This window comes from Aulonocara sp. 'chitande type north' Nkhata Bay, linkage group LG18 (genome assembly GCF_057382095.1).
Source record: "Aulonocara sp. 'chitande type north' Nkhata Bay isolate Kocher_YH1m ecotype deep benthic linkage group LG18, A_spYH_male_GT1.1, whole genome shotgun sequence".
Lineage (NCBI taxonomy): Eukaryota > Metazoa > Chordata > Actinopteri > Cichliformes > Cichlidae > Aulonocara > Aulonocara sp. 'chitande type north' Nkhata Bay.
Genome location: NC_141361.1, coordinates 31,041,313 through 31,065,606, shown reverse-complemented (window position 1 = coordinate 31,065,606; position 24,294 = coordinate 31,041,313). Strand labels below are relative to the sequence as shown.

Here is a 24,294-nt window from a genome sequence, read left to right as displayed (position 1 = left end):
TAAACTGCCTCGGGGCAACTGCTGATGGGATTTGGCGCTATATAAATTGAACTGAACTGAATGATCTTAGAAAATACTGAAATATTTCATTTTCTGTGTAATGTACAGGGTGGGCCATTTATATGGATACACCGTAATAACATGGGAATGGTTGGTGATATTAAAGTCCTGTTTGTGGCACATTAGTATATGTGAGGGGGCAAACTCCTCAAGATGGGTGGTGACCATGGTGGCTATTTAGAAGTCGGCCATCTTGGATACAGCCTTTGTTTTTTCAATAGGAAGAGGGCCATGTGACACATCAAACTTATTGGTAATGTCACAAGAAAAACAATGGTGTGCTTGGTTTCAATGTAACTTTACTCTTTCATGAGTTATTTCCAAGTTTCTGACCACTCATAAAATGTGTTCATTGTGCTGCCCATTGTGTTGGATTGTCAATGCAACCCTCTTCTCCCACTCTTCACACACTGATAGCAACACCGCAGGAGAAATGCCAGCACAGGCATCCAGTATCCGTAGTTTCAGGTGCTGCACATCTCGTATCTTCACACCATAGACAATTGCCTTCAGATGAACCCAAAGATATAAGTCTAAGGAGGTCAGATCAGGAGACCTTGGGGGCCATTCAACTTGGGGGCCCACGACGACCAATCCACTTTCCAGGAAACTGTTCATCTAGGAATGCTCGGACCTGGCACCCTTAATGTGGTGGTGCACCATCTTGCTGGAAAAACTCAGGGAACGTGCCAGCTTCAGTGCATAAAGAGGGAAACACATCATCATGTAGCAATTTCAAATATCCAGTGGCCTTGAGGTTTCCATTGATGAAGAATGGACCCACTATCGTTGTACCCCATATACCACACCAAACCATCACTTTTGTTGTTCCAACAGTCGTGGAGGGATCCACCCAATGTGGGTTAGTGTCAGACCAATAGCGGTGGTTTTGTTTGTTAACTTCACCATTCACATAAAAGTTTGCCTCAGTATTGAACAAAATCTTCTGCGTGAACTGAGGGTCCTGTTCAGAGATGGGCAGTAACGCGTTACTTGTAACGCGTTACTGTAATCTGATTACTTTTTTCAAGTAACGAGTAAAATAAGGGATTACTATTGCAAAAACGGTAATTAGATTACAGTTACTTTCCCATAGGAACGCTGCGTTACTGCGTTACTAAAACCGTGATATTTTGCGAGAATGTCTCACGACAGTGACGTAAGCGAGTGCGCCGTTAGTGACAACAGCTGTGTGCAGATCAACAATGGATCACATATCGAGTGCGGGAGAGAGTATGAGCGTGCAGCGTTTAAAGCGTGGAAGTACTGACCTTACTTTGAGTTTGATACCATAAAAAGTGACAAAAACATTAGCGTGCATCGTGCGTGGGAAGAAAACTTCTTTTTACAGCGAAAAAACCCCTAAACTTCCGAGCAAGCACCGAGTGCGCAACGACATAATGGGAAACTCACAGAGAAACTCGCGGATTCTTCAACTGACCGCGGCACACCTGCATCAGGGTAAACCTCCGCCTACCGCAGTCCTGCTTTACAGGTGAAAATAGAGCAACAGGACCGCTGAGTCTTTGACTTTATTTATTTTCTGCTGTGTTTTACTTGCATCTATTTGAAAGAGTGAGTGTAAACACAAAAAATATTGTATTTTATATGCTGGAATGTGCAGAAAATAGGTTTAAATGTTAAACTAATTTATTCAAGTCAGAGAATGTTGCATATAATTAAATTTTTGCTTGATGCATAAAGTTAAAAGATTAAAACTAATAAAACAAGTTTTAAAAAGAGACTTTTCCATTTGATTACATTTTGTATGATGATTTATGCAGAAAAAGTAGAATTGGGCTGAAAGATCTATCGCTTTATCACCTCTTCAGGTTGTAAATCGTGTTTTAAAAAAGTAACTAAGTAACTAAGTAATTAATTACTTTTGAAAATAAGTAATCAGTAAAGTAACAGGATTACTCTTTTGGGGAAGTAATCAGTAATTAGTTACTGATTACTTTTTTCAAGTAACTTGACCAACACTGGTCCTGTTCCAATCTTTGTTTTGCCCATTCTGCAAATTCTGTGCGCCGATCTGGGTCATCCTCGTTGAGATGCTGCAGTAGCTGGAGTTTGTAAGGGTGCCATTTGTGAGTAGCTAATATCCGCCGAAGGGATGTTTGACTAATGCCACTCTCCAGTGACATGCGGCGAGTGCTACGGTGTGGGCTCTTGCTGAATGAAGCTAGGACAGCCACTGATGTTTCTTCATTAGTGACAGTTTTCTTGCGTCCACATTTTGGCAAATCCAACACTGAACCAGTTTCATGAAACTTAGCAAGCAGTTTGCTAACTGTAGCACAGGAGATGGGTGGTCTCGTAGGGTGTCTTGCATTGAAATCTGCTGCAATGATGGTTACTGTGTTCACCAGATATCAACACAATTTCGATCCACTCCTCACGTGTTAACCTGTTCGACATGTGCACAAAGAGAAACTTTTAAATAACTCATGAAAGGAAAAAGTTAGATTGAAACCAAGCACACCATTGTTTTTCAACCACTTATACACCTTATGTTTGCAGTGATGACGTACACAGACAGCGATTCAAGGCTGAGGTCTGAGTTGGAAAATGGGACAAAGACGTCCCAGTGACTGGTTCTTTAACTGGGACAAAAGTGAGACAGTGTCCTGCCTGAAGGTGTGGAAACAAGTTTTTATGACAGTCAGCAGTCCTTTGAGAAAAGCTTTGTAATGAACATCTTTATAAATAAACAGCTTAAGCAGTACAGAACAGTGTGGCCTCTAGAACACAGTAAACTGAATTAGTGAGCTTCTAAAGAAAAAAAGTTCCACTCAACACATCGTGAGTTTTGACCTGTCTGAGTTTTCCACTCAGTTCCAGTGGGCCCGGTAACAGCTTGACCCTGATGAAATCTTCTGACAGTGTTCTGACAACATGTTACAGTTTCTCAGACTTGGCGTCTTTTGGAGTTTCTGCAATTTTTGAAGTTAAATCCAAGTGATAACCAGCACAGCTGAGTGTTGTTTTTCAAAAGGCCCGAGACAAGTCCAGCTGTCTGTGTCTGCTCTCCAAATGTGACCTAAATGTCTGCCTGCTCATCTTAGACTGCAAATGAGCGATGGAAGGAAAACCATCAAAATAAATATGCCGAGTGTCATAAAGGGAAAACCTCTCGGATGGCCACGGTGTTCAGCTGGCAGGAATGTGTGCCCATGTGTTGTGCCCTTATACCTTATGGATGCAGCGTGCTAACCAACCTTGTTAACATTAGCAAATAGCTTAGCACTCCACAGCCACTGGTCTCAGTCACTTCTGGCTAGGGATGTTTGATTTGTCTAAATCTCCTTTAGCAAGTTGCACCTTCACTAGATGCTTTTGGTAGTTCTCAAAAAGCTTATGGCATAATTCTCACTGAGTTTTTGACCACTCTTCTTGTAAAAATTAGTAGAGTTCATTTAAAAATAGCTTGGTTTTCTGACACATACCTGGCTTTAAAGCATACTCAATAAAGTAGGGGCAATGTCAGGGCTTTAGTAAGGCGTAACGTTAGCCTGCTTTGTCCATTTCAAAACCAGTTTGATGTGTGTTTTGGATTATTTAGCTGCTGGATCACCTGGGTCTAAACTAAACTGTAACTGTTGATTTGAAGTTAAAGAGTTTGGTGGTAGTCCTCTGTAATTGTTCTAGCTATTTTACACCACAACCACTGGAAGCACAAAAACCCCAGAGCATGATGCTACCACCACCATGCTTGATAGCTGGTACAGTGATTTGAACGGCTCACTTTCACTCCTCCAAACCAAATACATGACCAAATGCTGGATTTCTCTGTCATGAAGTTGACTACAATTTTACAGAAAAAACACTGCCATGAAAAATTACATCACTCAACAGTTAACGATCATACCTTTAATGAAGCTTCACCCTCTGTTAATAGAACTACAGGAAGTCCAGAGAACTGTTAGGAATCTTTTAGCTGAACCGGCTTAGGCTTATTTCATTCCAGGTTCAAATGTCACCTAGCGACAGGCAGTGGTGTTAAAGCCAAGCGTTATCTCCACCAATCAGGTGTCATCCCTCTGAACTGTTTCCAGCTCAGCTGCCAAACAGGCGCTTTACTAAAAGAAACAGAAAAAAAAAAAAAGCTAAGCATTTCCTAGCCCTCACGTCATACTGGGCTCTTTTTGTGCCACTTTTTCCATTCGTATGAAAGCCATTTCCGCTGTGTTGGGTGTAATATAGCCAAACTTGCCACCCGGTTTCGTTTTTGTAAAAAATTCAAAATTTCAGTCTGATTTTCTTACATCAGCCTAACACGGCTTAGCAGCAAAAATACTCACACTTGACACCCTAGGGACCGTTTTGTGCCCCATTGAAACCCATTATAAACGCTATTTTTCACGGCAAAAAAATTACGGTCAAATCGATCGTGATAGGTAATGCTTCCGTTTCCGTTTGCAGTAGTGGCCTTAGAGTTGTAATTTTTTTATTTGTCCACCGGGTGGCGCCCTTGCTCCACATTTGACCCCGGGCTGGAAAACAGCGGGCTGCTTAAAGAGACCTGCGGGAAACGAAGCCTCATTTCCGGCGTGCAGCAGCGGCTTCGCCCGCTGATCGGGCGGGACCATTTTCGGCCCCTAGGACCGTTTGAGGGTGCTTTTTTTTTTAATCAACAGGAAATGACGTATTTGTTGTGACGTGGTACCGGACGTGTGTGTTGGAAAAAGGGGTCCGACGCAACATGCCCCGGTGATCGTCGCGACTTATGCCGGGGAAAGACACTTCTTTCGGCTTAGAGGAGCAACATTGGCCGCCTGGAGACCATTTTCTGCTCCTGCAAAAAAAAAATAAAAGGCGATCGAAATGAAGGTTGGTGCCAATCTTTAGTCCATCTAAAGGCCTAATTATAATAACAATCAAATATTACTTCAAATGTTGTTTTTTTTTTATATTTTGTTTTGTTTTGGGGGGCTAAAAAAAACGGTGCGCTCATGTAATTAAACTGCGATTAAAAGGGTTAAAACCCCCGAAATATAATTAAAACTTTACATGAATATTTCAGGGAGAAGTAGTTTTAAAAGACTGGCTAATTTAAAGTGGAAAAAAATATGGATATATAATCTTTTTATAGCATTTTTCGGGCGTGGCAGAAAACGGTCCCCAGGGTGATGAACGTAAGTTTTTTAAAGTATGACGTGAGGGCTAGTATCCAATCACAATCTTCAAGGTATTCACTCTCTTAGAATTTAACAATTTAGTAAATGGGGGCTAAATACAAAGCTACATTTTATTACACAGAAATCACAGGCATCATTATTTAATCATAACAGGAGCTCAAAGGAGAGATCAGTTAATCCAAAATTGTGTTTTTGTCCAGGAGGCAGCTAAGAACGTCCGATAAGCAGATTCTAGTAAATCCATTTGTTGTTGCTGATGCTGATGTTGTTGTTGTGAAGGATTCCAGCAAACATCACGTGACCTGACTGAGCGGTTTAAGGGTGCTGACTTCTGGGGTTTCCTTCAATCCCATGTCTGGTTCACAGACGGGACACCAGGTTGTTGTTACTGGGATTGTGGACAATCCCAGTAACAACCATTTTAGATGGTATTGGTTTGATATAATTCAAATTTTATTATGAAAAGATTTCTGGCACTTTAATGGTGTATTTGAAAAACCACCATTTAAAAGCAACTCTGACCTTTTCAACAAATTTCCTTTGTTTGTCAATAAGAAATATTGCAATTTGCCTGTTTTTTTTATTAGTAATATATCAAAAATATTTAGGTGTATGCATGCTTTATTCTAAGAGCCAAGGATGCAAGGGATTTGATCATTCAGAGGGACAGATTCCTTGCATTTTGGGGAATTTGATCAAATAAATGATTGTTGGTGCTTAAAACACCCTTTAACTGTACATTTAAAGCATTTAAGACAAAATCTGTTAATTTGTCCATTAATAAATTTTACATTTGGGCTGCACTTTAAATAGATTTTAATTTTCCCAGAAAACACATTTTAAAACATCCACTCGTGTAATTGTTAAATGTAAGTTTGCTCCCTTCCATAACCCAAAGTGACCTAACCATAATAACAGAAATTGATGACAAATTAACCGTTAATATTTCAGACGAACTTCCAAACTAAAGGTTCTGGAAAGTTATGCTGACATTTATATTATTTATTAGTTAAAAGATTCCCATTGGGTCAAATCAAAAAGATGAAGAATTATTTAGCCATCAAACACTTATATGTTTGAGATCATTTTGATGAAAAACAGTCACAGTTTGTTAAAAATTACAAATGTTACTTCAGCAGCAGCTAAAGAATTTTAACTGTCGAATAATACAAATTTGTTGAGCCTGAGAGCATTTACAGCAGTACAATGGTGCGCGAGAGGCTGGCTGAAAACATGCAGAAACATGTCATCCAGTACAGAGCGCCAGTGTGGACGTGCAGCAGCGAAGCAGCGCCTTTGTTGTTAAAATGGAAGCTGAATGAAAAGTAGAAATCCAGCTTCCAGATAATTAAGACTGTTCAGCAGTGAGTGTTATTAATATGTACAAAAATACACAGAGCTCAAAGCAGCTGATGAGAGGGGGAATAGCAGCAGGCTTTCATTCATCTCACTCCTTTGTGTGGGTGCGGTAGTAACACACTCTCTCTCCCTCTCTGGCTCTCTCTCTCTCTCACACACACACACACACACACACACACACACACACACACACACACACACACACACACACACACACAGAGGCTTTTGTTGTGGCCCCCGTATTGCGTAAACAGTGAAGACAAATGAACAAAAATCACCGCTGATTGTCGACAGGTAAGACTAAAGAGGCTTGGGCTGTGTGTCAGTGGGCCATCTGGGAATAAAGTGATAGGCTGAGAGAGAGAGAGAGAGAGAGAGAGAGCGAGAGAGAGAGAGAGAGAGTGTGTGTGTGTTTGTGTGTGTGTGTGTGAGAGAGAGGGAGAAATAGAGAAATAGACAAAGAGAAAAGGTAACAATGAATCAGTGCTCTTTAGAAATGGAGATCAATTTCCACATGGTCGCTTTAAAGGCTTTGGCAGGAGAATAATATATAAGTGTGTGCGCTTCTGTGTTCATGTTTGTGTGTCCATGAATCATTTCATCGTGCATTTGTGTGTGTTTTATGTGCTTATTTTGTGCACAGAGATTGAACAGGTGTGTGTGTGTGTGTGTGAGTGAGTGAGTGAGTGAGTGAGTGAGTGAGTGAGTGAGTGAGTGAGTGAGAGAGGGTGCCTTTGAAGGAGGTCCCGGCTCCATCTCTCAGCAAATCAGCAGGCCAGTAAATCCAATCTGCCTGGAGAGACAGCAGGCTGTACATCATCTGCCATGGATGGACACTATCAGCGCTTTATCAGTGACCACCCCCTTACAAATACACACACACACACACACACACACACACACACACACACACACACACACACACACACACACACACACACACACACAATTTTTCAATAAGCACATGCATGAAAGAACACACACAGCCCACTGTGACAGAGACTGATGGGCGTTATTACCATAGTGGTTGTGTGGAGGGATGGAGGGAGGTGGAGGCAGGAAGTGAAACTCTGGCTTTAGTCCGAGGACCTTGAGACGCTAATGCAGATGCTGACAGCTGTGACAGTCTCTCTTTGCCGGTGATACCTTAGTATTCCAGCATGTACGCTATGTTGATATTAACCTCTGCTGTCACTAAATTACTCGCAAATGATCCTGTGTCATAGCGTCACAATCATTTGGATAAGAGTGGATGGGTCCCCAAGGACCTTGCACCATTGATGGAATTGAAGAACGGCGGGTGTGGGAGGAGGGGCTTTCCAAAGCTATGTGACCATTAAAGAAACCGCTCTGATGGTATGACTTTAAATTGTGTCATTAGGACTGAATAAAATCCCCCCCAGAATGGAGAAAAATAAATAAGCTGAAGGTAAAAAAAAGAAAGAAAGAAAAAAATGAGCCAAATGGAAAAACTTTCAATGTTCAGGTCCTCAGTGTGCTCACTATAGTGCTAACATGTTTTTCTGTTTACACTCAAAAGCTGTCATGTGCTCTTGCTTTGTCACGATTCAAGTTATGTTTGGACAAGTTAGAGGACCACCAGTGTATATGTGGCACTGCCATATACTGTATATAAAAGATGGACATCATTTCTGACTGAAGTCTAATTAAAATACATTTTTCTTATATATTACCAAATCACAACAACAGTTGCCTCAGGACATTTTGTATTGTAGAATAAAGATGTACAATATTACAGAAAAAAACAACAACAATTTTAAAATAAAATAAAATTGAAGAAAAACAATTATTAAAGTAAGTTTGTGGTCTAAAAAGCTAACTTCATATCTCACAGAAGGTGGTTGCTGAAAATCTTGGCTGTTCAGAGTGCTGTATGTGTGTATTAATGGAAAGTTCACAAGGAGTCAGTTTAGGCTGGTTTCAGTCTGAGCTAAAAAGAACAACTGTTGCTCAGTGGTCCAAACTGTTGCAGATGAAAGCGAGTTTTGCATTCCTTTTGGGAACTAATTTCCCAGAGCCTGGAGGAAGACTGGAGAAACATACAATCCACAGTGAAGTTGGGTGCCACGTCATCTGCTGGGGATGCAGGTTGGTCCGTTCTGTTTTATCAAGTCCAAAGTGAATGCAGCAGTCTACCTCATGCCTCCATCTGCTTTATGGAGATGCCGATTTCCTTACTTAGCACCTGCCCACAGTGCCAAAACTGCTACCAAACAGTTTCCTGACTGATCAGACAACTCGACTGGCCTGAACCCCACAGAGAATATACAACAAGAGAAAAATGAGCTTAAGGTTGCTATTAAAGCAATCTGGGCTTCAGTAACAGCTCAGCAGTGCCACAGCTGATATCCTGCATGAAACCACGTCACACTGATGTAATAGTTCACGGTAAAGGAGTCACATCCAAGTAGTGAATGTAGAAGCTTGCACAGACTGGTCTTGCTGTTGTGCTCAGGACAGGACGCGCACTTAGTTTAGTTATCCAACAGGATAAGTGTATGCAAAGGGAAAAGTACACCAGAGAAAACGTGTGATTGGTTAAAACGCAGCTCGTTTGCTCATGTGTTTAGTGTTTCTGTGTCTGAGTAAATATAAGTATGAGCAGGAGGAGCAGAGCGAGGCAGGCTGGGTGGGGTAGGGTGGGGGGCAGTGGAAAGTGAGGCGAAAAAAAGATTGGGCTTATAGCAATCACTCCTCCATCTATCTGTCTGGATAATTAATATAAATCTGCTCATTTGTCTTCAGCCAATCAATCTAGATTTACACTTGCACATGCACACACAGGGACGTGCACACACATACATGGAGTTACGAGCACACTTAAATGCTTCTTGATGCCCTGATTGTCTGCTTATATGGCTCTGCAGAAATCTGTAATGAGAGAGAATGAAGCAGTGAAGGCGGGATAGAAGAAAAATATTCTGATTAGAGAAAAATGAGTGAAATATTGATGGAACTCTATCAGTCTCCGTGTGCTTCATTTGCCACTCTGGCAGATTGGTTGGATGGGTGAAATTGTAAGGACTGCACCACAGCAGCTGGGAAGAATGCAGGCTTTTAGCCACTTTGGATCACTTGCTGTCACAGAGTTTGAGATTTGTTCAATGTAATTCAAGTTTCTTACAAGTTGGGTACTATAAATTCACAGTTTTGCTCATTATCTGTGTATTTCAAGTTTGAAATGAGTTAAGGGAACACAAAAGTCTAACTGGAAAGAAAGGAGAGATGGTTAAAAGAGTAGTTAAATCACATTGCATGAGAGGTAAAAAAAAAAATAGAAGGAGAAGTTGGTGGGGGAAATACTGAAGTCTTACCACTTGTTTCACTTCCGGTCCATAATATCCACCCACGAGAGCTTTGCTTTGGAACTGAAATGAAAAAACATGATGAAGCAAAACTGGAAAGAATCAGCACAGAAGTAGAACAAAGATTAATAATCAAATGTAGCCTTTTTGAATGACTTACTTTTTTCTTTTTGCCTTATTGTTATTTTTTTATTCTGCTGTTTTTGATGATTACGACACATTCTGTCCCATGTTGATCAACCTTTTTGAGTTCAGGTCAGACCAGTTTGAATGGCTCATTCATTAGAACCTGGTGTTTGGGGGGGAAATACATGAACATAATGGGATTTCTCTTAGGAATAACCTCCAAAAACAATTTTGTGCAATTTCCAACTAGTAAGACGATATTAGTACGGAATTGAAAATATTAATTAACCTGGGCATGTATTGGTAGCAGTTCCAGGTATAAACAATTTAAGATGGTTGGAGGGTTTTTAAATATCACCAAGTAATAATTTAGGATCAAATAATACACTTTGTACAACTAAATACATCGATCTAGCTTCATCATAGGTGTAGTAGGCAGTAACTGATTTGTTGCTAGACGAGTACATTATCGAACTGGTTAACTTTCACTGAGACTCCGCCATAAAGGTTTCCATGATTGTGTTGACGATGTCCTGAGGTCAGTGAAGGGGATTTTCCACTAACAGGGCAACCTTTAAAGATGGCTGCGCTATGCCGAGCTTTTCAATCTTTTGTGATGTATTAAATAATTCAAGAGTGTCTGCCGGCAAACTTTAAACTAATGTATTTTGGCTCAACAAACAACATCCTGGTAATGTGTTTCACACTTTATTCATAGAAAAGCACTGAGATTCCAACACAAATCAATATAAAATGGTAGTAGCGTTACATAAATAGTAATAAATTCTCGCTTTATAGACAGTAGCTCAAGAAGTCGCACAAAAAAAAAAAATTACAAAAAAAGAAAAGGTGTTGATGATAAGCTATGATACTTCTGTGGCAACAAATACTGGAGATACCTTTTCATAATCAGTAGCACAAAGAGGCAACAAACACTTTCAAATATCCCTTAAAGTTGGAAAGAATTCAAAAACAAAAACTGGGAAAACAGTAGGTGAACTAGATCTCTACCAGCAAACAGTACTTCTCCTACAAACCAAAGACAGACGGGGACAACAAAGAAAAACGCCCAGGAACTGGCTGAGTTAGTTAATAAAGAAGGAAAAGAAAAGCAAGGAAAACTTTGCTGCAGTGAATGCATCACATAAAGGCAGCCGACTGGAGCTCCCCGGCGAAATTATTTTCCTAATATATTATCAAAAAAAAAATAAAAAATCAATGTATCATTTCATTATCCTCATGTAGAAACCTCGCAGCTTTATTTCGTTTTCTGCAAGCTACTGTAGCGCACTGATGTCAACGTGTTTCAGGATAGTCGCACTTAAACGCAACTGGCTTTAAATCCAACGTCCTCCTTGTGCGAGAGGGATCGAGGTGTTCAAGAACATCGGGGGAAAACAAAACTATAGAAGACCTGAACTCAGCCAGTTTAATGAGGTGAAGAGGAACTGAGAAAGCATTTTTTTTAAAACGTTAGAAGGAATGAGCACGAGGTCATCCACAAGCCGTCTCTTTTTTTGTTCATACAGTTGCCGTTTCTTGACATTTGCGTATCGTTTCGTCTCACCACAGTGTTGCCGCACAATGCGACACCTCTGAGAAGACACTGAAGGCTTTAGTCCTGATTAAAGAAAACCAACAAACAAAACAAATAAAAAATCAACAACTTTTGTACATTGATCGACCAGAAAGGCATTTTCCACCGTCTTTCGCTTTTTCGTCTCCTCTAAACGTTGCAGCGGAAACAGGCCGGCCACTGTGCACTGTCCGAATATAAGCGTGATGGGTCTCCTTTTCGTCCGCAACACCCCCGTCCTCATTAATAGTGGTTCAACCCACTGGGTCTCTGCACTCAGTTTTAAGGGGGTATATTAAAGAGGGGACAACACCATCGAAGTGGTTCTGCATAGTCAGGTTTAGTAAGAATCCGTTTACAAATGAATGCCTTCCTCATTTTACTGAACTTCAAATAACATGCTCACTTTTGGAAAACACCCCCCATCTTCTATAAAATACAAATAATAATAGCTATTATTGCAAAAAAAAAAAGAAAAGAAAAAGAAAAAAAAAAAAAAGCCAAAAAACAAAAACTGAAAGAAATGTACACAGGAGCACCTGAGAAATGCCTTGAAGTCTTTGCTCTTACAAAACAAAAAAGGGAAAAAAAAAAGTTGTCAAACACCCCTGTCCAAAACAATTCAAGTACACCCCGTAAAAATCATAAAAACAAAGAACAAAACCATAACATACATCATAAATAATTATAACTTTACAATTTTTTGAATTGACACTTTAGTATTTACAATATCTTAAATGCTAAATGCTACTACTTTTTGTTTTGTTTCTTTAAGTGGTGTCCCTGAGAACTGAGTTTAGCCTCTCTTCTTTTTGCTCAGTTTTCCTTTTTTCATTCCCATTCTTCTATCTGCATTTCTTCAGATCCAAAAAAACAAACAAAAACAAAACAAAAAAAGACAGAGAGAAAGAAAGTAAAGGCCCAGAGTTGTGACTGACTACCCAGGTTTTGGGTGAAGGTAGCTCTTGTGGAATGTAAAAGCAGACAGGAAAATGTTCCTCCATTCAAAAAGTGTTCTACCAATAAATAAATGCTGAAGCAGGCAGGAACGCACTGAAGAGGTATTCGTGTGAAGTGCTTTAAACGATGACATTAAGTCTGACCAGTAAAAGATTCAAGCTCTTTCTGTACTGCATTACTGCTGGTAACAACAACACTTTGCCACTGGGTAAGAAAAAGGGGGTGTGGAGATCCCCCATAAAGAGAAAACGGCTTCCTGTGCCAAGATATGTGGTCTCAAATACATACAATGAAGTCATCAAGTAAACTCTAGTCTTTGAGTTTGCACTGCAGTCCTGTGAGAAAGTCAAGGAGGACTCATCTTCACTGTTGATGATGATCATGACCAGCAGCTTTCACAGGTGACTTTGCGTCTTTTCCATCACAAGACCGAGAAACTGAAGGAAAGATGACGGGGCTAGTCTATTTACTGCTGCTCACCTGATATTTAACATTTTACATTTATGTCTTTTTAATTTTGTTTATTTAGGTTTTCAGTGGTTCTGAACACACTACTTGAATACCTTTAATATTTTTGTCCATGAAGCGCCTTGAGGCGACTTTTGTTGTGATTTGGCGCTATATAAATAAAATTGAATTGAATTGAATGTGGGACCAGCAGAGTAAGCTAAAAACAAAGCTAACTAATGACGCCAATGCAGTGGGGCAACAAACTGCAGATCCACGATAAAATACCCAACAAGCCAAATATTACATTTAAAATTAGTCTGTTGCAACTCTAGTCTTTCTTTTTTTTTAAATTTTGCTTGGACTAAAAGATTCTGGGGAGTAGATTTTGTTTTCATTTTAATGAATGCATGCCGCTAAACCAAGCCAGCTAGCCAGTGCTAGCATAAGCAACTTCCTGCTCTCATCCAAAGAGGGTCACATCTGGTTAAATTATTATATATAATCATAAAATTTTATACAATTATTGAAATCTCTTTATCATCAAGCAGCAATAATAAGCTAACAGCACACTGACATTAGCACATTATATGCGTTCTCTGTTGCCTGGGTTCTCTCTGGGTGGTGTGGCTTCCTCCCACAGTCCAAAGACATTAATTGGTCATCCTGAAATAGCAGTTAGTGTGAATTTGAGTGCGACCTGTCCAGGGTGTGCCCCATCTATGACTCATGACAGCAGGGATATGCTCAAGCAACCCGGCAAACCTGAAGTGGACAAGTTGTTATGAAACTGCATGGATGGATGGATAGATGGATCCTCCCACCCACTTGGCTAAATTGTATTAAATTTTCATTATTTTTTCAAACCCCATTTAAAGTCCCTTTCAAATTTGTCATAAATAACACTGCTAGTTTCTGATAAAGTGACACTGTGGCGGCTCTGTGTAGACATAGTCATTGCAGGCATGTCACATTTACTGTATGCATAAATTAAACTGTATGTTAATTAATGAATAATGTGAGACGTGTTCTTACTACAACATGTCACTACACGCTCTTACTCCCAGTATGTTCTGTATCGAACCTTTGGCATCTCTGCCTTTAGTACTTTGCTTCAAAGTGGAATGTGTTGTTAGTGGAGGTATCTGAACCCAGACCACGATGTTCATCTAAACCTAAACAGGTGGTTCTGGTGACTAAACCCATTCAAATAGTGAGCTGAAATGATCGCAGTGAAAAACCAATTGCTAAGCCAAATTTCACAATGAGACATGATGCCAAAGGAAACATTTGCAGATGTGTCTAAGCCCAACTTAGCAAAACTAGCATGGTGACATCTACAAGAAATGCACTTCATGTTGGTTAAGACACATGACCACAGAACTCAAACTTCATTCTGCGGTTTTAAGGATTACTGAGCCAGCATCATGAACCAGCTGAGGATGCATTCCTTTGAGGTAATGCATCTGATTTCCAGTTCTTGTGATGGAAAAGGGACTTCGGCGACATGCAGAACTAACAGTCAGTGAAATCAACAAGGCCCCAACAGGTTCCAGCGCTTCTTTGCACAACACCAGAAAGTGAACTTGTTTTTAGTGATAAAAACGAAGCAGAGGCTTGATTTATATTGCTTGCTGACTAAATCTCAATGTAGTGATGGTAAAGTGGGTGCTGGAGTCTTGCACGTTCAAAAGGTTTTGGCCACAAATAGCTGAAGAGCAGTGCAGTGGATGAGACTCCACCGGTTCTCACAGTTGTATTTTGTCACTGTAAATAAGCTTATAGGAGGGCATAACAGATATACTGTATTTATATATAGAGACTCGACTACCCTACCTTAGCTAAAGCAGCAGCCTGAACGTCACTGTCAGACATCTGGATTTAAAAACACACACTCTGTGAAGCATCGTTGGACTTCCTATTTTAGATATTTGTCAGAAACCAGCAGGTGAAGGTTTTTAAATCTGCAGGTATTGACTTCCCCCACAGAGAGACCACATGGGGAGTTCTGTATTCTGCCCTCTCTACTCTAAAATGCCCTGAATGAAACAAAGAGGCCATTTCTGATCAAGAAGTTAAAGCTGACAGTACAGTCGAGGTATGACAATAACACTATGTGTGTTTTTGACCTCAGTGGATTTTTTTTGGGAATAACATGCTTCTTCCACTCTGAAAACCTCTCCTTCTTCTTAACCCCAGCTGAAAGCATCTTCTGGCTCAACAGTACATACAGCTAAATCATTTGGTTTTCATATCATCATGTACCCCCACAAAACTAAAGTTTGTTTTGCTTTTGCAGTCACATTCTTTTGACTTTTTTTCCTTTTTTTAAACACTAAATTTAACATTAGTAGGAGGGCAAAATGCTTTGTTTTTCTAGTTTTTCAAACCTTTCCCCCCCTTTTGCAGTCTTAATGAAGTAGAGCAATGTACTGCGAACACTTCCTGGTTCACATTCAAGAAAGAGAACAACAGGATAAAACCTCAGTCAGCAAATGGCTCAAAATACATGAAAATAAAAAGAAATAAAACTTAAATTAGAAACACAGAAGTGTAACTGCTTCCCCCAAGAAGAGGGTCTCTGTGAGAGAAGGTCAGTAAGGTCAGCCGAAGCGCTCCCTGACCAACATCATCAGTTTCTTCTTGCCCTTGTAGATCTGTTTCAGGTTGTCTATGAACTGGGCAAACTGAATGTGTCCGTCCTGTGCCAGCAGAAAAGTCTCCCGCGCTTTGCTCAGGAACTCTATGAACTCTCCATAGTGCCGTGGACTGATGTGCGTCAGCCGAGAGTGCGTGGTGTTGATATACGCCGAGATCGTGGCGTCCAGGAGCTGGCGCAGCGGTGCCTTATCCGTGGACATCAGCTTCCCAGAGTTCCTTCTCCCAGGAATTCCAGCGAGACCCGGCGCAGTCATAGTGCACCGCCGTAGAATGTCAGACAACACTGTGGCGCAGTGCACGCTCTTCACCACCAGCGGAATAATAGCCGCAAGCTCATTCTTCCCCAGTGAGTGGCTGAGCGCACAGGCCCACAGCACGTCGTTAATAGCTGGGTGAGTGTCTTGGTTGTAGGCCAGGTTGAGATGTGTCATGGCCAGCGAGGCCAGCTTGAACGACCGCAGGGGGTATCCTCTGTGCTCCATGTACCTCGCAATGGTAAACAGCTGCGAGTAGGTCATGCCCGTCGACGCTGCGTCGATCACGATCTGGTAGGCCGTCTCGAAGGCGATGTGGTCCTTCTCGCAGAGCGTCAGAGCTGACAGGGCGCAGTTCTGTGGGTCCTTCATGGCACACTGCAGGGCCAAGGTCCTTGCGCAGCTTGCAAGCTCCTCCCGCTGGGGGTAGTCGAGGCTGAGGCGCAGGATGGTGTTATGGGACATGACGGTGGCCGCCACAATGCTGGTGGCTTCGGTGGGCGTGAACAGAGTATACCAGCTTTGTAAGATGCTCACCAGCGCCCGCAGACCTGATGAGAGGGAAAAAGAGATTTACCATTCAGTGCTTGTGACCAGAATTGCTCACTATTCACATCAGCAAGCTCGGCACTTTGAAGTGCTGTCCAGATGTAGAATGAGCACTACTATAGCTTATATGGTACACTCAAATTCCTCATGAACAGCAGCCCCTTGGTCACTACCAAACGACTGTATAGCACCTTGCACTGAGCTGAAGGATTAAGGAAAGAGAAAACAGAGCAGCACTTCACACTCAGCTTTTCAGTTAGGAGGACTTGGAAAATGAAGCCATGTGTACCTCGACCTATAATCGTCCCAAATTGCTAAAGTTACTAAAATCATTAAATCATTTCATTACACTTGGTATAATTTGAGTCTCTATTCTTAAAAAGATTATGGAGGCATAAATTTGACTTCTTAACTGATGGTGCAACATGTCATGCAGCCCCTCTTGTCTTCAAAGATCAAATGAGGGAATCTCTTTTGGGAAAACATCATTCATCCCTCCTCATTTAGACTAACAAGACACTTCAGCTCAAAAGAAACTGTAAAGCTGAACTTACTGAAGATCACAACGCAGCACGGAGGCTGTAATTAGAGCATGAATCCGCTTTAAAAACGGATGCACATACCGACTTCAGTGGCGCAGGTTACCAGCCAGCGAACCATCTCTCTCCTCCTCCAGTTCAGAGTGGACAGAGTCATCCTCATCACCTGCAAAACACACATGGAGAACATGATGCGCTCTGTTAGCGCCATTGAACCGTTACACATTTCTATACCCTCTTGGCAGTTTTCATGAATACGTGCATTTGGAAATCAAAGCATTTTTGTGTAGTGTGTGATTTTCATAATTTAGCTGTTTGCATGGCACCACATGGCTCCTCTGATGACAGATGTAACCAGAATATGCTCATAATTGCACAGATGATGATTTGCGACCCTTCCATTTTGAGCACTTTATTAGCAGTTTTGCTGACAGGAATTCAGCCGATACTCTAAATACCAGCAGAAAGAGACGGGGGAAGCCACAGCGTCACTGCAGCCTGATGATCTGAGGACTTTTCTGTGTTTACTGTGGGACCCAAAAGGTTTAATTATGTGGTTTCTTCTCATCAACAACAGTAAGACTCTGTGTGATGTTTTTGCTGTTAATTTGTAGTGGGGCAGCAGAGGGCTGGAAAAAATGACAAGGTGAAGGAAACCGTTGCATGTTTTGACTGGCGATCGGTGCTCTGATTTGATTTTCTTTGCTGTGGTGAAATGATCTGTGAAAATTACTGACTTGCCCTCATACTTCGACTGCACTCTCTCCATGCACACACACATACAGTACCTGCAGTCCTAGCTCCAGCGCCACGTTGAGCAGGGTTATATCGGGTGGGCTCTCTGCGGGTGTTGCTATCTTAAAGGCGTCTTGGGCCAGTTTGAAGATTAAGGAAGAGGAGTGGATGTTTTTCTGGATGGCCTCAAGCACTGTCCGCAATCTCAACATGTCGCCTGCAAGCAAAAAACACAACGCAAACTAAGATCATGATGGAGAAATGCCTCAATAGCCAGCTTTGCCTGTTTGAGTAACATCTGAGCGGGCATTCAATAAGCTGGCATTACCTTTAGCAGCAGTGAGCATGGTTGAAGCCAGCTCACACTGCTGTGACTCCAGGTGGCCCAGTGTGAACCAGCGTGGGTATCTGCTCGGAACTATGGAGATACCGTGATGAGGGTGGCCGACATCCCCAGAGCCCGCCGATGACTCCAGAACCGGCAACCTGGCACATGTAGTAAAAGATCTGTTTTAGACAGATGGCACTTTGTCCTGATGTTTTATTTATTCCAAGAGTAACACTAAAATATGGATCTGAGTATGCATTCAGTTACAGCTGCAGTATGTGCAACCGTATTACTTTTATGTCAAACTTTATGCTGGGACACATGGCAATTTAACACGACACATTACCAAAGCATCACAAATACAATTACTTCTGTACACACACCCAATACAACAGCCCTATAAAAAACTTCAACTTTCAACCCAAATGTTCACCAATACCTCTAAAGAAGTTATAGCTACACAGAACAGAGCTGGCATCAGTGACAACAGATATGACACAGAGTACGTCAGATAAAGCATAAAAGAAGGTGTCGAGGTGGGTTGCAAAGCATATTGCAGATGCATAGCAGCTGTGAGCAGGCTACACTTAAATAGCTAGTTGGCTATTTTATATGTGGCACTAAATCTTTGGCTGTCACAAAGTAACCGTTAGGTCATATCTTCTGAATTAATTAGGAATACTATTCAGATTAAAAAAGCCATGTCATGAAATAGAGGCCCTTATTCGTTTTACTGTGGCCCTGTTTGCGTAAAGGCAAAATTACCATCATTTACACACGCAACATAAAATACTTTTCATCAATAACTGTTTGAAGCTGCAGTGAAAGGGGAGTCTGACCTCATGGCGCGGAGAGCCACTTTATAAGCCAGGTCTGCGTCATGCGGCAGCAGGGCAGAGAACAGGTACTTGGCGAAGGTGTGCATTGGAACACTTTCCCTGTGGATGACCTCACCCAGACCGCTGAATGGGCCAGCTGGAGCAAAGAGAAAAACAAAATATTCTTTACCTTCTGTCTCAAGAACGTGCCACAAGAGACCACTGTGCTAGGTATGGGCTCCACTGCCCGATTGTGATTTGCACTGAATAAATATTGAAGTCAAAGCTTTCAAGCTACACTTTACAACCGTCACAACAAAAACCTTTCACGTTCTGGACTCAAAACCGTGCAGGTTTCAATATCTGATGAATGTTCTTAATATTGGACAAAATAAATAAATGAAATTTATAAAATTTACTGCAGACACCGTACCTTCTAGTAGCTGTATGGCCTGCTTCCGGAGGGTCTGAACCAATAGGTCGTCCAGCTCCAGTTCCTGAAGCTTTGCAACAATCTGCTCCTCATTACGACACACCTAGAACATGTTGAAGACACAAATAGCATTCACTCTAACTATAAGAACATTTTCAGTTCTGAAGTAGCCATTTAGCTATTAAGTGTTTTCAGTGAAATTCAACTACTTTCAAGAATTTCAAGAAAGAAAATGTGTATCAACCCACCAGCAAGAAAAATGATACGACAGAAAAGATCAAAAGAGTTTTAATACCTTTCTCAGAAAGGGTTTTGACCTTAGGACATTAAATGACCAGTACGTTCTTACAAACTTGCATCTATTCACATCTGTTGTTACAGCACAGATGGTAGAAATTTATTTTGCTGGAAAAAATATCTAGTAAAAGGTCTGTGTGTGCATGTGACTGGTTTTAAATGCAATTCTTGGTTGAAACATAGAGGCTGCAGCTAATTCCAGTGACATTAGGAAAGGTCTGTGGCAGTAGTGTTAAGCCCTCTAAAGCAGATTAGCATTTACACAAAGAAATGTTCCATGGATTTATTTTAAATCACAGTGAACTTAAGTACTGTGGCTTTCTGCTTGTTTTTCAGGAAACAAATGCTGCGACCTTTTCCCTCTCCTTCCATGACATTTACTTTAAACAAAATCATAAATTACAGTGATTTACTGATGGCGAAGGTGACATCTACAAATTTACACAAACCTCTTTATATAATAAAAGTGTGCCATAGGTGTATTTCGGTGTTCACTAGCAATTCAAGGATCCTCACTCTACTATATTCTCTATGATTTTAAGGTGATATTAAATTATTACCTTATCCTGGGCATACAGTCCCTCGGGCATGATCCTCTGCTGACCCATACCCATCAGAGCCACCTCTAAGGCCAGAGTCAAGTAGGACTCCCCTGCATCTGGACTGCCCCACACTGGCACATGATGGTAAACTGGAGGTCTGGGGTCACAGTCTAAAAGGAAAAAGATTCCCCCAAAAATGTAAGTCATTAACTTCACGTCATCTATACTGGTTTCAGAATGATAAGAAATCCAAGGAGACAGAAAAACAAAGACACCAACTCAGCAAAGATTCCTTTCATAACAGCAAAGTTTCAGAAGTCCACCTTATCCAATACTGACATGCTGCCCTAGCAGCTTCCAATCACCTTGTTTATAATCTAAATGGGAAAAAGCTTTAAATATAGTTTCTTCTTAATTTTAGCTTTATTACTTCAAAGAGAAGATTAGGTTTTTGCTATGGTACACTACCTTCACAGCACAAAAACATCCCAAACTGCCTCAAACTCACTTTAGAAGTCTACAAGCTATTTAATTTGGCTAATTCAGAGAAACTCCACTAGACCCCATTAGTGTATTAGCATAAGCAAAAGTAAAGTACATAATATTGCTCTGGTTTTATCAATACAACAACTCCAACAGAAGGATTTTCATAAAACATAAAAGATTGTTCTGGGATGCTTTTAACCTTTATCTAAAATGTGTAGAAAATAGAAAATTATCACAATATGAACCAAAACCACTTTTATCTGCCTAGTAGTATATAAAAGATTACTGTTAAGGATAGTCAGAGCCTGCAAGCTTAGCACATTACTAAACCATACAGTTAATGGGTTATAGGAATGGCTACATGGTGCATATATAATGGCTCTGCCATATCAAAAAAAATTATAATCTGTTGTAGGACTAGCATTTGAAGAGGAAAATAAAACAATAGCAGAAAAAAATACAACAAAAATACACAGATATTTGTGTGTGCCATATAAGCCACACTGTATAGCATTTATATCAGTGTGGCTTAGACAGTAGGTTGTTCATATATGTAAGATGGCTGCTTGCCCTACACTAATGCTTGACAATTATAACTGAGAACAGATGCCACAAGAGCCTCAGCTGTTGATTGGTGCCCATTTGTTCTCTCTCGCTCCCCCTCCCATCGTTCTGCTTAAATCCCGCCTGAGCAAGAGATCTCCCCCCGCCCCCAAATCCTGTTTATTCTAGGGATGTGTGTATATATGTGTAGTAATCTAGAGAAAAGTGGAAACTGGGCTTACAGACTTAACCCCTTAGCCAACTTGCTGTTGTTTCCTCTCCCTCTAGATTGATTGGTTGATGTGAAAAGGCCAGAGAAGGAATCGTATTTCGATTGGGTTAGACATAGTCTAGATCCACCCACTTTACAACAGATGTTCCCAGCTGTCTCACATGGGGAATGAAAACATGGTGACCAAGCTATACTCCCAAGCACGCAAAATTATCATACCACTCTCCTCAAATTCCCCAAACAACACAAAACAATCATTCTTTCTGTTGTTCTATCTCTCTCTCTCTCTCACACACACACACACACACACACACACACACACACACACACACACACACACACACACACACACACACACACACACACACACACACACACACACACAGATGAGTGTGCCAGTGGTCAGCATTGTCTGAACTGACAATAGTTCCCTGTAGCCTGGTAACAATGAGAAAACCCAACCCCTATTCTGTTCAGTTGCAATAGCCACTGGTGCAAAAAGGGGAAAAAAAGAAATCCCTGGGCAGTGAGAAAATGCAAATGGTGATACATTCTATACATACCCCACACACACAAATACATGAACGCACAGGAGTGTGGTCTGGACTAAATGAGCAGGGTGTTCCAGCCCAATCCATTCATGCTCTCCTAGTTTATGGCTGCCTGCAGCACAATAGTGCCTAGTCCTCATATAAGACCATGGCGTCTGTTGTGTGATGAGTCACTGCTGGTGAACCCGATCACCTCTGGTTAGGATTATATACTGCATCAGCTGGTGATGTGGGCCTGAAATTATACCTTGCGTTTTGTAAATGGGCTCTTTGTATAGTTGTAAGAAACCTGGGCTCTGACTCATGGGTATGTATGTATTTTGCTAAGGTGCATGTTAAGACGTTGGTTTGCTGTGTAGATATATTGGACAGAAGCTTGGCTCAACAGTGATGCAGACTAAACAGCAGACGCAAAGAGACTGAATCTTTTTTCAAATGCATGTTTCAACATGAAAGCAGAGGTTTTCTGAACTTCTCAGCCAAAAAAATTAAGAAATCACTAATTAATGTAAAACTATGTGCCTGTATTGACTTCCTACACATATTACAGCTACAATACACAACTGCCGTCTCCACACTGGATAAGAAACAGTTGTGTGCAGCGTAATCTCTGAAGAATTTGATATGACTGTCCATCATATTTTACACCACAAACTATAACTGGTTTTAAGGAGAACATGCAGCTGTTGCTGAAGCTATCTTACAATCAAAAATGGGATGCCTCAGGGTTCTATCCTAGGTCCACTGCAGTTTATATTATGACTTCTAAGCTATGTTTCAGTGTATGCCTTCATTCTTTTTAGTTTTAGTGATGTGTTTTATATGCCCAAGGCTTTAACCTTCAGTCTGCAATCTTCAGTTTCAAGTCATCACTCTTTAATCACAGACTTGTTTTAGATCCACAGATAATGATTAGATGATCTACTTCTACCTCTGACTCTTCAACTACCTTGCAATTAAAACTGTAAATGGCACCCATGTAACTCTTTCTGAGCCCTACAAATACCTAGGAATTTGGCTTACAGAAAAGATATTTAAGTTGGGATGGTTCAGAAAATTAGGGGGGAAAAAAGTCACACTTGGCTTTTCATTCAGTATTAGCAATGTCTGTCTTCTAACCATATAGGAGTTCACTTTTATAGCCCTTGACTGTAAAGATATTCTATGCAATCATGCTGCCTCAGCAGTTAAACTCTGTACACCACAGTCTAGTATACTTTCAACAATAATGACTCAGCACCTTTCTCTGTATGAACAGGTTTTTAGACGTCCTTGTAGTGAAAAATATTTAGCCATTACCTGTTTATTAGCCATTTTATCATAATTATTAGCTATTTTTTGCTCTTACTTATTTAGAAATAGTGTCCTATTTAAATCCAATAAGTAAAGCACACAAACCAGTAAAAGCTTAATTTGACATGTTCCTCATATACTCAAAGATATACTTGTATATCTTTGCAGATCTTTGTGATCAACGAACTGCAAACTGCCATCAAACTAGACACCCAGCTGTGATGACCTCTTGAATACAATAAAAAGGGTAAGGACGGTGCCTTTGTTTTCGTACCTCCAGTGTCCATGGTGTTGTCGTCATCAACACGGCACGTTTCTGTGAGCGTGATAAACAGGCAGCCAATCGGGTCTAACGGATGGCCCACCCAGCCTTCCAGGTTAGTTGTGGAGGTAACACCCCTCTGGAGAAGTTCTGAGAAAGGTACAGGAGGGGGAGAGACCGACATTAGAACCACCAGTTGAGACGCTGCACTTTCTCCAGAGAGCCAACAATGCCGTTACCTTTCTTTTGGTGTTTGTAGATGTCCATCTGCCTCTGCTGTTGTAGGCGGAGGGTGTTGATGATGGCAACGGCCAATCGCAGGGCTTCTCTGGAATAACCGTGTGAGCGCAAGGCGTCGACGCGAGCACATGCCGTTGGGACGTGGTCTGTGTGGTGAACACAGAAATAAGATGAGGTCAGGATACCTTCACAAGCACACAAACTCCTTCCTATACACACATTGTACTTTAATCACACGCACACACGCACACACACACACACACACTACAGGATGTATGATGCAGTTAGTAATGGCATGCGCAGACTCAAACTCACATCCAAACTCACAGTGCAGTCTCAGCAGAAAGCCTGTGTGTCTGATAGCTGGCTTAAGTTGCAGAATCTGACAGATCTTAGCTGGAAGCTGCTTACTGCAGATACTGGCCTCAATATCAGCAGAATTACTGTGTGTGTGTGTGTGTGTGTGTGTGTGTGTGTGTGTGTGTGTGTGTGTTTTGGGTTGGCTTTTAGCTGAATCTGAGATTGTGTGTGTACAA

General features: G+C 41.1%; 1 protein-coding gene across 1 annotated transcript in view; it reads right to left on the bottom strand.

Moving 5' to 3' along the window:
* Positions 1-10,692: 10,692 nt before the first annotated feature.
* zswim5 (zinc finger, SWIM-type containing 5) overlaps positions 10,693-24,294 on the bottom strand; it is a 73,406-nt gene continuing 59,804 nt past the window's right edge. Inside the window, exons 8-16 of the mRNA XM_086271474.1 lie at positions 23,758-23,904; positions 23,531-23,668; positions 20,170-20,321; positions 19,313-19,415; positions 18,901-19,036; positions 18,062-18,219; positions 17,787-17,950; positions 17,083-17,164; positions 10,693-16,461 (exon numbers count right to left, since the gene is read on the bottom strand). Of these exons, the coding sequence (XP_086127600.1) occupies positions 15,599-16,461; positions 17,083-17,164; positions 17,787-17,950; positions 18,062-18,219; positions 18,901-19,036; positions 19,313-19,415; positions 20,170-20,321; positions 23,531-23,668; positions 23,758-23,904 (1,943 nt within the window). The 3' untranslated portion in view covers positions 10,693-15,598. The remainder of the gene's footprint in view (positions 16,462-17,082; positions 17,165-17,786; positions 17,951-18,061; positions 18,220-18,900; positions 19,037-19,312; positions 19,416-20,169; positions 20,322-23,530; positions 23,669-23,757; positions 23,905-24,294) is intronic.